Below are 14,366 nucleotides of genomic sequence, written 5' to 3'. Positions count from 1 at the left end.
AAAATAGGCTTACCGATTCACACAATTTTGAAACTAGCTCGATATATTGGGTTGATGAGGAATTTAAAAGTGCTTCAGTGAAACTGTATGGTACACCGTCTACTGCATTGAATTCTATCACAATCAAGAATGTTCTATACGCTACAGAACAAAAAAAATATTTCATGATAATAATAGGCCTATACTCATCCAGAATAGAAACGGCAATCATACAATGAAATAGACCAACAACATATCAAAACAATATATAATAATGATATATACAATTATATAAATCATGATAATAGAGATAAATCGTCTTACGGTAACGCTATAATAAAAGTATCTTTTTGGGGATTCTGCCTTGTTGTCATGCTTATAATGCGGTCATATTGACCTGTTATTTGCCATGCGTCAGGTGCTGTCTAACTACACTTGCTTTAGTTGCTTTAATTGGATTTGAATTCCCAGCAAAGCATCAATGGCCCAGTTGTTTAGGTCGTCTGCATAGACAGACAAGGTCCCGCGCTCTTAAATTCCTCATCTCTGTATGAGGCTTAGGGAGGGGAGTTGTTTTTTGTTGTCAGAAACAATGACAATAATAAATATAATAAATGTTAAAAGGACCATATGTTTTTTCAATAATTAAAAAAAAAACAGCCGTATTGTTAAATTATATGAGTGAACTATGTATGGTTACCTTCAATTGTAACAGTAAATGAGCAATTTGCTAAATTCCCAGAACCGTCAGTTGCATTAAAGTTTACTTCTGTTATACCGAGAGGAAAGGAATCGTTGCTGTTGTAGTTGGATGTAATCGTAGGCGGATTTTGTGAATTATCAGTTGCGTTCACTTGGTCCCAGATTACAAGTAAGCTGGAAACTCCAACAGCACTCTGCATGAAAATGTTACTAGGACAATTGATGACTGGAGGTTCCTGGTCTGTGACAAAAATAATAAAGTTCCTTGTGCCTTATTCAACATAAAATGTATAGGGCCTAATGCAAACATTATAAATATCAACCTCTACAGTTGAATGATGAAGTTGAAAGAGTAGATTATGAAATTTAGAGTTTCATCAGAAAAGTTTACTTTGTGTTGATATGAATTCCAATTTAACAGTTAAATCAATGTTTCTTTTTGTGTACCTACTAAATGTTACCTTACAAAACTATTGTGATAAGTATTATAGTACGTATCAATAACAACAACAATAACAATAATTATAAATGATGATAAAAGTATATTTGAAAGAAATTATATTCCGTCTTGTCTTACCTTCAACATCGACCATGAAACTGCATGAAGCAAAATTGTTAGATGAATCTGTTGCATTACACTCCACTATTGTTTCACCAATTGGAAAAGGAAAACCAGATTGCATGGAACATACAGGTGATATGTCCTCATCTGAGTTGTCTAAAACGACCACTGTGTAATTGTACACTGCAGTTGGTAGACCGTCATCAGTCATTACCGTTTCACTTGTTGGACAGGTTATGTTTGGATTTTCCATGTCTTAAAAAACGAAAATGCTTTTAAAACATCATCCAATCAATCATTATAAATTGTGTACGTTTGTGTACTTATCCTAATACCTTATGGATTACAGGGTGAACACCAAGAAAAATCCAAAAAAATCAGAAGACTCATTTTATATTTATTTAGATTCGGTAACAATATAAAGTAACAAAATATAACCAGACGTGGTATAAGTGGAGAACAAATCCAAAGACCACCCCAATTTTTTAGGTCCCAAAGTGGTCTCGAATTAGAAGGCCTTGCATTTGAGTCCCCCAGCTGACACACAAAGGAATACCAAGGGATCTCCACGTTACAAGGCACAGAGAGTGGCAACCACTATTTTGGCTGACCGTAGGCCTACTATGCTGCATGCCTGTGTATGTCTTATATTAATGTCTCCGCTTGCTTCAACTGAAGGGCTACTGATATGCTGTTAATAATATACATTATAGAGTAGGCCCTATATAACAACAGCATTTTACTGTGAAATTGTTATATTTATGAAACAAATAGATTTTAATATTTAGTATAGTCATCAAATTGCATTAAAATTTAATAATTCCCCCTTATATTCCATATTCCATACTTTATAAAATACACAGTAAATATTTATTTATTTCGTACAATAGATAAGCAATACTAAGTAATGTTTGCATGTCAGTATAATAATAGTCATAAAAAAAACAATTCTGACTTTATTATGGCAAAAAAAGAACGTTTAAAACTTTTTAAGAAGTCAACATTGTTTCCCCATCACAAAATATAATCGGCTGAAAATAATAATGGTTTATAACATTCACAATTTAAAAAATTTTGAATCATAAATCAGAATGTTTTTCTTCTTTAAAGGTAATATGTGCATTCATGGTATTTATTCCACCTGTCATTAAGAAAGCACTTTAATTGTTTCCTGTCTTCTAAATATTAGTACCCTAGTTTTGGAGACACCACTATTAGGGGCATATTTTTGGGGCAGAAAAGTATTGCCTTAATTTTGTTTTATTACTGTTGATTTTATTACTGTAGGCCTATAACAATTTTGAAATTAATAGCTGTCCATAATAGCGTATTTTTATACTTTAGTACTTACCGTATATAGTGACTGTAACAGTACACATTCCTCCGTTACCGGAAGAATCAGTTGCTTGGTATGTAACCACAGTGAGACCAATACCAAATGTACCATTAACTGGAAAATCGGAGGTAATTACAGGAGTTTCACCAGAATTATCTTCAACTGTAACGTTGAATTCTTCTACAGTTTTGGTTGCTTCTCCCGGTGGTGTGTCGGCGGAATAGTTGCCTGGGCATGTTAGAACTGGATTCTCAATATCTTAAAAACAAATTTTACAATTATTATACTTTTAATGCATTACATGTTATTTTTTATTGTCATGTTTAAATAAAAACACCATCGATTCAAAATCCGGATATGCCTTTGTAAAAATATAAATGAGGCATACCGTGTAAATGCGATAAGTGAAAGAGTTGTTTAAATTTTAAAGATATACTGTTTGTCATGAAAGACCCTAAAAAATCAATCAAAATATATTTATAGCTTATTTATAAGGATCAAATAAAGAAATAACTTCCGATAAAACACAAATTAAACACTGATTATCAGACTTTATAGTACCAAAATCCTTAAAGTAGGCGGGTGTACGTACACAGAAGAAAGGATGAACGAAGGAATAGATCAATAGAAGAAGGGTTTGCTTTTTGCCATTCTTTTTGTAAGAGACGTTTCACAGAACCTGAAGACTTACCTTGTTCACAGGCAGTACCACCATATCCAGTTCCAGTACAATCACAGGTTGCAATGTTATTTAATAAATAACATTCACCATTCACGCATGGCTCTAGTAAGCACGGATTATCTAAAAACAATCAATACATTCATTTGTTTATTAATCTTCCACCAAATCAGCAGCAAATATAAACAAACCCATCTCTTACTTCTTTATATACTGTAAAACATTCAACAAGATAGCACAACTGTCAGCATAGGTTCTTAAACAGTATTGCTAGTAGTAGTTCTTACAAAATTGGCTTTCTTGTAAACAAATTCTGCAGACGTCGTCATACATAATTATACAGTACTGTCTGCCCAAGGAACCGTTAAATTACCTGAAAACATCACACATTTACCGTGTGGCGTTTAGCGAGTTGGCTGTGGCGTTGGTGCTACACATGTGACGGCGCATGATGGCCCGAGTGAGACCAGCCATCCTGGCCTAGGCCTAGATACGAGTCTATGCTTATGACGTTAAATTTAATAATATAATTCGGCATCATTATCATTGGCATCCGTCAGTCTTTTCAGACTATGGAGAAGCGCCTGTTGAAGTTGACAGGGAGCAGCGTCTGGTGTGACTGTACAGTCCTATACGGGACTTGCATAATTTGTTGCAGCCCGGGCATTTGAACACTGCTGTGTTTTGGTCAGTTGGTGTTTGTTTTTCTCATAATTTCCTTTTTTCCCGCTTTTCAGCTTGTTCTTTATGAATGGCGACTTTGCCTCTTTCCAGACTAAAAGATAGTTCTTGCTTCCATGATGTTTTGTTGGTTGCAATCGCTTCCCAGGTGTCTGTGTTCATGTTTAGGACTTTCATGTCACGTTTGCATGTGTCTTTAAAACGAAGTTGTGGACGACCTATACTTCTATTTCCAGAAGCAAGTTCTCCGTAGAGTAGATCTTTTGGAATACGGCCGTCCTCCATCCGGCAAACATGACCAAGCCAACAAAGGCGACGTTGGCGAAGCAGGGTGAACATTGATGGAATAGCTGCTTTAGACAGCACATCAGTATTTGTTAATTTTTGTTGCCATGAAGTTCCAAGAATACGGCGTAGACATCTCATGTGGAATGCATTTAGTTTCTTTTCCCGTGTTGAGTATGTTGTCCAAGACTTGCTTCCATAAAGCAGAGTGCAAATTACACAAGCCTTGTAAACAGCTATCTTAGTGGAAATTGTTAAGTGATTGTTGTCCCACACTCTCTTGCTGAGTCTTGAGAGAGTAATGGCTGCCTTGCCAATTCGTTTGTTTATTTCTGAATCAAGTGAAAGGCTGTCTAAGACTGTGGATCCTAGATAAGTGAATTGATGTACAACATCCAGTTGATGGCCTTTTATATTGATAGATGGAGGAACAGGAGTACCTTGCCTCATCACTTGAGTTTTCTTCAGACTGATGGTTAGACTGAAGAGATCGCATGCTGCTGTGAATTGATCCAACAATGTTTGAAGGTCAGCTTCAGAATGTGAGACGATTGCAGCGTCATCTGCAAAAAGCATGTCTGTGATGAGTACTTTCCATATTTTTGTCTTGGCCTTAAAACGGCTGATGTTAAATAACTTTGCCATCGGATCTGGAATGAAGGTATATTCCCTCCGTCGAAGATTTAAAAGCATGCTTGATTAACAATGCAAAAAAGATGCCGAAGAGGGTTGGTGCAAGCACACAACCTTGCTTAACTCCACTGTTAACTCTGAATTCCTCAGACATAGACCCGTCATACTGGACAGTACACATCATGCCATCATGGAAGGATTTTACAATGTCCAAGAACTTGGGAGGGCATCCTATAAGTCGTAACATTTTGAACAGACCATCTCTGCTAACCAGGTCGAATGCCTTAGTAAGGTCACTAAAAGCTAGGTGTAAGGGCTTTCTCTGTTCTCTGCATTTCTCTTGCAACTGACGAATGGAGAAGATCATATCTGTGTATATATATATTATATACATATGTATATCATATATCATATATATGTATATACATATATATGAGAAACTATTCACCGGTTACCTCTATTCAGCGTTTAACGCTTCGTGTATGTACCTTTCAGACGGGGTTTTTTGTTGACACTATTAAAACATGCTGAAATCAGGGAGTTGATATTTATAACAACTCCCTGCTTAAATCAAAGTGCCGTAAGTTATTATATTGGGTTTTCGGCAGGGGTTCATAATAAAAATAAGTTTTAAAAAATAAATAAAAAACAAAATGTCTGAAAATTGAAAAAAAAAAAGATAAAATAGAATACCAAGACGAAATTCGAACTCACGACCTTCAGTTTTCTTATTCCCTTAGGAGACATGGCTAACCGACCGCGCCACCTATGCAACATATCCTATTAGTGGTAATGGCAGTAATGTACAGTCCTTCGATGAAACCTGTTTAGTTTTGAAGGTGTGGGGGAACACTGGGGTCAAACTTCAAAAAAGGACCATGGACGTTTGTTGGAAAATCTTCTAGATTATGTGTAAAAAATTTCCTACACATCCGTTCAAAACTGGCTACGCTGGACACTTTTAAAGTTTGGTAATATTAACAACAACAACAACAGCAGTGAGGTTCTGGGTCCGCCTTACACGGACCCAAAAATACCCCCATTCAATAAGCTTAAAAGAGAACTAGCAAAATGATTTTTTGTTTTAGAGGAGATTTTTGATATGCCATTAATAATAGAATCAACATTAAAATCGTTTTTTGGCAATTGTTTATGAAGTTATAGGCCACTATATACGATTTTACCGTGACGTCACTGGCGAAAAAGTAATAAAAAAATCGTGTAAATAGCGCTGCGTAGGGTAGTTGCTGAGTACGATCTTTACGTGCATGCTGTAACCATGGTTGTTGTAACTTGCAAATAGGCCTATGACGGCATCAGCGGTTGTCAACAGAAGAGTTACACCTATGGTTACAGCATGCACGCAAAGATCGTACGCGGCGGATACCCTACGCAGTTTTATTTACACAATCTTTTGTTACTTTTTTCGCCAGTGACGTCACGATTAAATTGTATATAATGACCTATAACTCCATAAGAAATTGCCAAAAAACGATTTTAAGGTTGATTATATTATAAATGGCTTATCAAAATTCACCTCTAGAACAAAAAATCATTTTGCTAGTTCTCTTTTAATATATCATCCATTATATCAAATGGAAGAGGCCTAAATAGATGGATATGAAGCCCAGAAGTAGGTGTCTGTCCTGAGCAAGCATTTACTAATGAATGCTCTGGCACTCAGTGCCAGTAATATCAACGAGTATAGAATTGCAAGCGGTCCGACTGCACTCACTTTGTATGCAAACAATGAAACGCTCAAAAAGTACTACCAGCAGATAGGGGGCGCCCTATTAGAATTCAAAGTTTTCTCGAAACTTTTTTTTTTAAGGACACGCCCCTTCGTGGTAATATTTTTCAAACAGGATTACGTTCCAACGAAACCAAGAGTCGGACCTCTTGCAGTTTCATACTCTTTGGTAATACTGTATACTAAAAGACTACTAATACTTACAAGTGTCACATGTATCACCCTCGTAAACATCAGTGCAGTTACAAGAGAAGGTGCCATTGCCTAGGTCATTGCAAGTGCCTCCGTTCATACACGCTGCCCCAGAACACGGGTTACCTAAATATTTAATAACAAAATACGATAATTACTTGAAATCATTAGGTAACATATGGCATTCATGTAAATATGTAAGTGGTGAGTGGAAATTTTTGATTCCTAGATGGCCGGAAATGAGCTTTCCCAACTTCTGACGTGTCTTTTAATGACCATTAATTTCTTCAAAAATTCAAGGTCTTCCCCCTCCTAAAAAAGGTCAGTACTGTATTTTTAGGCCTATACCATAGAGAAAAAAAATCAAAGACATAGGCAATATATTATTAGGCCTATATTCGTACAATATTGAGTAGTTGGATACATAGTCTTTCTTCTATACATCAATGAGAAGATAGGCCTGAAGAACACACTTTCGTACATAAATTATTACGACATCGAGCCAAAAAGCATGTTTTTATTTTTATTTAATTGAAGACTAGTTGGGCTAAGCCTAGTTTGTCCGATCTGCCAACCTAGGTTAGCCTGCCTTTTGTAAGCCAGGACCCAGTGTTATTATTTTTTTACATTTCTTCTCAGAGGAGGGTCTTCTGAACTCCGCCACTGCAATCACAGCATAGAAAGTATAGACTATTGGAAAATGGTCTGCATAAGAATAGATCCCGTATCAGTACACCCTTATTTAGATTGAAAACAGACTAAAATTTCTATGAGGTAACAAGTTATTTATCAAAATTTTAATAGTGTGGCAAGGGAATATCAAGTGTCTACATATTCCTGTCAAAATGAAAAACTGAACCAAAATTTCTGTACTAATTTGACCGTGTGACAGCAGCTTTACCTGCTCCTATGTTCGTGTACGTATTAATACATTTTGACTTCTAAATTCAGCACATCTATGTTTTTCCAATTTTTATATTCCAAATAATTAGTATTATACATTTTTTTATTTGTTTATATTTTCGCTGATAAGATCAAATGTCAGAAATTTGTCTTAAGTTAATTGTTTGAGTGTTAGAGATCTGATGTTATATACTTGTCTGTGGGATTTAGAAGGCAATCCCTGATATAGTTATTCATTTCGTTTTGAAAGTTTTTTTTTTTTAATCAAATTGTTTAATAATAATAATAGTATAGTTTTATATGCGCAAATATCCATCTAATGTAAGATGCTCAAGGCGCTTGATTTGGACTAGGAACTCGATCAATGACTTTCTTCGCCCCTAAGGGTCCCTTCGAGTCTGTGCTACTCGGTAACCCAGTACCAGCAACTCTCGTCGTCCACTAAAGTTCATGATGCCTTATGGTCCCGCAATAAATTATATCAAATTAAACAAGAGCAACAGCAATAACAACAATAATTATATTAATCATGTGTGTGGTGAACTTTGCTTAATGAAGGTAAAACAGCAAAAGAAAGCTGAAAATCATGAGGACCCTTGAGAAGTGGGAGTATAAATAATAATATGTATTGTAGCGGCATCTAGTGTTGCAATTATTAAGAAGATACGATCAAAGAGTATAACTATAAAACTGCAAGGCGTCCGACTGCCCTTATTTTGTGTACAGGCAATGGAACGTTAAAAAGTACTCCCACGAAGGGGCGTGTCCTTCATAAGAACGTTAAAGGCGTTCGTATTGAACACATGCACTTTACGTCTTTTAAAGGCCACGCCCCTTTTGGGTAGTACTTTTTGAAATAGGATTGCGTTCAAAAAATCCCCGGCAGTCGGACCTCTTGCAGTTTTATACTCTTTGATACGATCAAGAACTTACGTATGTCACAGTCAGTGCCATAATAGTTGGTATTACTGCAGTCACACGTATAAGTGTCATTCCCATTGTCTGTGCATAATCCTCCATTCATACAGGGTAAAGGAAAACACGGATCATCTGAAAACAAATAAAATATCTCAAACTTATATTTGATTATGGTTTTTTTTAATTTTTTTTTAAACATTATTCCTAATTTGGAATTAAACATTTTGTCTCTGAGCTCCAGAGGACCAGCGGAGGCCATAATGTGGCGCCAGTAGGGCCTACCACATAACCGCTATCCCGCCTAACTCTCATAATTATGTGAGGGTTACTCGAGGAGCCGAGAGGTGAGCCAGATTTGAACCAGGAACATTACTGTACACGCGAACCTCTCGCCTGGCCCGGGCGCACTACTTACGCACGTCCCGAGGTCTGCATGTACCGTTTGGTAGCCTGGTAATATACCGCTTCTCACACTAACTTAACCAAGGGCAACATAAAGCACATTCAAGTAAACTGTAACTTCGCAGAATCCATTTATTAGAATGACAACTTATCGCAAAAGCTCTGATTACTGGAAAAATTGAAGAGCTCTCAACCCTATAACGGTAACCAAAGTGGTGGTTTAACAAACACCATCATCCTACAAATATATGGGAAGCAAAACACAAAATAGCACACAAATAGAACAAAATCATATTCTGGCGCTAACAATTACCTCTCTGTCAAAAACGCAATGAAGTAACAGCTAAAAGATCTGAGTTGGAAGAAAATGGGGAATGAGCTACAGCAATAATAGATATTAAGTATAAAATTTAAAATAAAAGACAAAAATGTGGGCAACACCGTTCACTTCAGGGTGGCGCCAGCGGGGGGGATCTCCTTACCATCGGGGAGAACTCGCCACCCCCCCCCCCCCGTCGGGGAGAAAAAGCACAATTCGTCGGGGAGAAAAAAATATGTATTTTCTACATGTTAGTGGACTCTAAAATCGATTAAATAACCCACAAATTGTCAAAATTGTTGGGGTCTTCGCCCACTGGACCACTTTCGAAAACTTTCAATCGAAGCTTGACCACGCCCACTTTGCTTTCATCGGGGAAATCTGACCCCTCGTCGGGGAATTGGTCGACTCCCCTCCGTCGGGGACCTCGCCCCACCCCACCCACCGTCGGGCAAATCCTGGTGCCACCCTGGTTCACTTACTTAAAGTGGTGGCGCCAGGACCTGCCCGTCGGAGGGGCTAAAGGCCCCGACGGGGGGGGGGACTAGTGCAGCGAATCGAGTCTCACTTGGCTGGGGCCAGGGGGCCGCCTAGGGCCCCCGGTGGGGGCCAGGGGGCGAAGCTCCCTGGAAGCCACGGATATTTGATGAATTATGGCGAAATTTTATTACTTATTTGATAGTTACATATGACTTCATGTAGGTTATGCTTTCTAATGTTGAAATCAGCTTCCAAAACCAAAACATTTTGAATAAAGCAAGAAACAAAGAGTATGCAATGTAACCATCTAATTTAATTTCAAATCCTCATTCTTGAAAGTGAAATTCTATATTTTGGAAATTTTGCATGAAATCTGTCAACCACTCTGTCATGGTCGAGGTTGCTTCACCTATCACGAAGTATTCCAACCATCATGAGGCTATCTAATTGAGCATTTGTCATAACAGAACGCAAGTTATTTTGTTGTGATGATGATGAAAAGTTAACACAAACAATATGGTGGCTACACGAATATTACATGTAATTTTTTTTTTTATTTGTTTGTTCCCCGACAAAATTTATCGTCTTCCCCGTCGGGGAGGGGGAGGGGGGCTATGTTTCCCCGACGGGGGAGGGGTATAGCCCCCCAGCCCCCTCTGGCGCCACCACTGCTTACTTGATTCACACAAGTCTCCTTGCATTCCTGTCCCGGAACAGTCACAAGTTGCTGTCACGTTGTCAGGACTAGTACAAATACCTCCGTTACACGGATTAGGACTGCATGGATCATCTGGAAAAATACAAACATTAGTAATAAATGACTGGTATCAATGATAAATGAAAAAAAAACCAGATTGTTCACCAGATGACTCATGCAGGTGGCTGATTCAACCCTACTTAAATTATGTTTCTCTTTCTCGTCCCCGTGAAATTGCCTTTTTGTGTGGGGTGTGCGATTGCACAATTATTTCAGGGGTTTCAGGGAACCATTGGTTTGTTGTAATTGATTATTAAAAGATATCATTAGAAATAAATTTACATGAAATGCGAGTAGTAGGCCCACATTTAATTAAATTCTATTGGATGAAAGCGGTATTACCTATTGTTATTCATATGCGGACGCCTTTAGTTTTCATCATTTTTTATTTGTGAATATTTATTATTTATATTAATTTATGTTACATTTATATTGTATTTATTCTTATCTTCAAAATATTTACATTTTATTATTTAATTTATGATGTTGTGTTTTTTACTATTTTTACCAGCATGTACACAATAAAAACAAAATAGATAAAAAAAAAATATTGAGACTACCCACTACTTTACTAATTTAAAAGAATTAAATAAAAAAAAAAAAAAATGCGGGGAACACCGTTCACTTACTTGATTCACAAAAGTCTCCTTGCATTCCTGTTCCGGAGCAGTCGCAGATTGCTGTTACCAAATCATTGCTGCTACAAACACCTCCGTTACAGGGATTCGGACTGCACGGATCATCTTGAAATGAAGAAATTCAGTAAATTATAACACAATGGTAAATCAAAAATAATAGACGGATCAAGAATCTGTGGCTTAACAGACAATTTATTCCAGATATTTGATTCATTCTCAGCAACTTTATATTAATGCCAAGGAGACTGATAATTCAGCTAATATTTTTGAAACTTGATTATCCAATGATAACAATAATTCAGCTAATATTTTTGAAACTTGATTATCCAATGATAACAATAAGCTAAATAATAATAAAATGATGATGATTATAATAATAATAATAAAAATAATAATAACAACAATAAAAATAATAACAATTATAATAACAAATAATAATAATAATTATTATAATTATTATTATTATTATTATTATTATTATTATTATTATTATTATTATTATTATTATTATTATAGCAGCAATAATAGCAATAATATTTTATATTCTAATATTTCTGGTACTGTATATTATCAGGTTCTTTATTTTATTAATTATTCTTATTTTATCTTACCCATGTCACAGATATCTCCAACATATCCAGTTCCAGCGCAGTTGCATACATAGCTGTCTGTTCCATTCATTTGGCAAACGCCATTGTTTGCACAAGGACTTGGTGAACACGGATCATCTAGATAGACAATCAACACAGAAATTATAATACTGTATTCTGATTTGGCAGAATGATTGCTGAGTCTGATTGACTTACACTCATAGTAAACTTCATAGCTTAAAATGATAAACCTGAGATTACTTAAACATGTAACCAATACATTGACACAAAATACTAATAGGCTAATAAAAATAATAATAAGGCTAATAATAATAATAATAATAATAATAATAATAATAATAATAGGCATAATAATAATAATAACAACAACAACAACAACAACATCAATAATAATAATAGTAATAATAATAATACACGGCCGGCGGAACGTTTTTCAAAGTGAGGGGGCCCACTTATAAGATGAATGGGAATATGAATCATGCAGATCTGGAATCAAATCTAGGTGGTGGGGTCAACATTCCTTCCCCGGGAAAATGTTGATTTCTAGATGCCGGGAAATGACCTTTCTCGCTTTTGAGCTAGGTGTCTAATGACTTTGTTTTCAAGGTTTTCCCCCTCTTGAAAACGGTAAGGTAAACTTTCTCATTACAGTAAATAGACCTGTTATATGTGTATACATACATTTAAAAAAATGAGTAGTTATTTTTTTCATGAATCGATAAATCCCAAAAAGAAAGGGGGTCCGGGGGTTTTCCCCAGTAAAATTTTGATTCCTAGAAGGCGGGAAATGAGCTTTCACGACTTCTGAGGTGTCTTTTAATTACTTTTAAGTTCTTCAAAATTTAAGGCTTTCCCCTCTTGAAAACGGTCAGGTAATTTTCCCCATTGTTATTACAGTAAATAGGCCTTATGTGTGTATACATACATAAAAAAAAATGAGTAGTTGCATACGAATTTTCCATAAATCGATAAATCCCCAAAAGAAAAGGGGTCCGGGGGTTTTCCACAGTAAAATTTTGATTCCTAGAAGGCGGGAAATGAGCTTTCACGACTTCTGAGGTGTCTTTTAATTACTTTTAAGTTCTTCAAAATTTAAGGCTTTCCCCTCTTGAAAACGGTCAGGTAATTATCCCCATTGTTATTACAGTAAATAGGCCTTATGCGTGTATACATACATAAAAAAAAAATTCAGTAGTTGCATACGAATTTTCCATAAATCGATAAATCCCCAAAAGAAAAGGGGTCCGGGGGTTTTCCCCAGTAAAATTTTGATTCCTATAAGGCGGGAAATGGGTTTTCCCGACTTCTGAGGTGTCTTTTAATTACTTTTAAGTTCTTCAAAATTTAAGGTTTCCCCCTCTTGAAAATTATTATAATGAATCAATAAACCCAAAGAGAAAAGGGAGGTTCAGGTTCTTCCCGTGAAAATATTGATTTCTAAATGGTGGGCAATCAACTTTCCAGACTTCTGAAGTATCTTTTAGCGTCTTTAATTTAAGTTCTTCAAAATTCAAGGTTTTCCCCTCTTAAACGGTCAGGTAATTTTTTTTTCCCATTGTTATTACAGTAGATAGGCCTTATGTGTGTATATATACACACCAAAAAAATGAGTAGTTGCATACGATTTTTTTTCCATGAATCGATAAATCCCGAAAAGAAAGGGGGGTCCGGAGGTTCTCCCCCGAGAAAATTTTGATTCCTAGAAGGCGGGAAATGAGTTTTCCCGACTTCTGAGGTGTCTTTTAATTACTTTTAAGTTCTTCAAAATTCAAGGTTTTCCTCTCTTGAAAATAATTATAATGAATCAATGAACCAGGTTCTTCCCGGGAAAATGTTGATTTCTAAATGGTGGGAAATTAACTTTCCCAACTTCTGAAGTATCTTTTAGCGACTTTAATTTAGGTTCTTTAAAATTCAAGGTTCCCCCTCTTGAAAACGGTCAGGTAAATTTTTCCCATTGTTATTACAGTAGATAGGCCTTATGTGTGTATATATACACAAAACAATTGAGTAGTTGCATACGATTTTTTTTTCCATGAATCGATAAATCCCAAGAAAGGGGTGGGGGGGTCCTGTGGTTCTTCCCCGGGAAAATGAGCTGTCTCGACTTCTGAGGTGTCTTTTAATGACTTTCAAATTCTTCAAAATTCAAGGTTGTTCCCCCCCCCCCCTCTTGAAAAGGATTCAATTAATCAATGAACTCCAAAGATAGAGGGGGTCCGGGTTCCCCCGAGAAAATTTCGATTTCTAGGTGGCGGGAAATGAGCTTTCCAGACTTCTTAAATGTCTTTCAATGGCTTTTAAAGTTCTTCAAAATTCAAGGTTTCCCCTCTTTAAAACAGTCAGGTAAATTTTTCTCATTTTTTATTTTATGTGTGTATACATACATAAATAAATGAGTAGTTGCATGCGTATTCTTTTCCATGAATCGATAAATCCCAAAAAGAAAGGGTGGTCCGGGGGTTCTCCACCGGTGTAAAGTTTGATTCCTAGATGGCGGGAATTTAGCTTTCCCGACATTTGAAGTGTGTTTTAATGA

At 36.3% G+C, this 14,366-nt stretch overlaps 2 protein-coding genes across 3 annotated transcripts in view; both read right to left on the bottom strand.

Annotated features, from left to right (window-relative positions):
* Window positions 1–3,641, bottom strand: part of LOC117121079 (hyalin-like) — a 15,526-nt gene extending 11,885 nt beyond the window's left edge. Inside the window, exons 1-6 of the mRNA XM_033266181.1 lie at window positions 3,632–3,641; window positions 3,271–3,381; window positions 2,595–2,837; window positions 1,259–1,498; window positions 680–922; window positions 14–141 (exon numbers count right to left, since the gene is read on the bottom strand). Coding sequence (XP_033122072.1) covers window positions 14–141; window positions 680–922; window positions 1,259–1,498; window positions 2,595–2,837; window positions 3,271–3,381; window positions 3,632–3,641 — 975 coding nt within the window. The remainder of the gene's footprint in view (window positions 1–13; window positions 142–679; window positions 923–1,258; window positions 1,499–2,594; window positions 2,838–3,270; window positions 3,382–3,631) is intronic.
* Window positions 3,642–6,792: 3,151 nt separating this feature from the next.
* The window catches only part of LOC117121087 (adhesive plaque matrix protein 2-like), a 16,622-nt gene continuing 9,048 nt past the window's right edge, over window positions 6,793–14,366 (bottom strand). For both annotated transcript variants that reach the window (XM_033266189.1, XM_033266188.1), the window contains 5 exons: window positions 11,828–11,944; window positions 11,208–11,321; window positions 10,498–10,611; window positions 8,636–8,752; window positions 6,793–6,925 (listed from right to left, as the gene is read on the bottom strand). In XM_033266189.1, coding sequence (XP_033122080.1) covers window positions 6,801–6,925; window positions 8,636–8,752; window positions 10,498–10,611; window positions 11,208–11,321; window positions 11,828–11,944 — 587 coding nt within the window. In that variant the 3' untranslated portion in view covers window positions 6,793–6,800. The remainder of the gene's footprint in view (window positions 6,926–8,635; window positions 8,753–10,497; window positions 10,612–11,207; window positions 11,322–11,827; window positions 11,945–14,366) is intronic.

Source organism: Anneissia japonica, unplaced genomic scaffold, assembly GCF_011630105.1.
Source record: "Anneissia japonica isolate Jap-2015-1 unplaced genomic scaffold, ASM1163010v1 scaffold1606_len605190_cov180, whole genome shotgun sequence".
Lineage (NCBI taxonomy): Eukaryota > Metazoa > Echinodermata > Crinoidea > Comatulida > Comatulidae > Anneissia > Anneissia japonica.
Note: the sequence above shows the minus strand (reverse complement) of the source record. Positions and strands in the feature narration are given on the sequence as shown.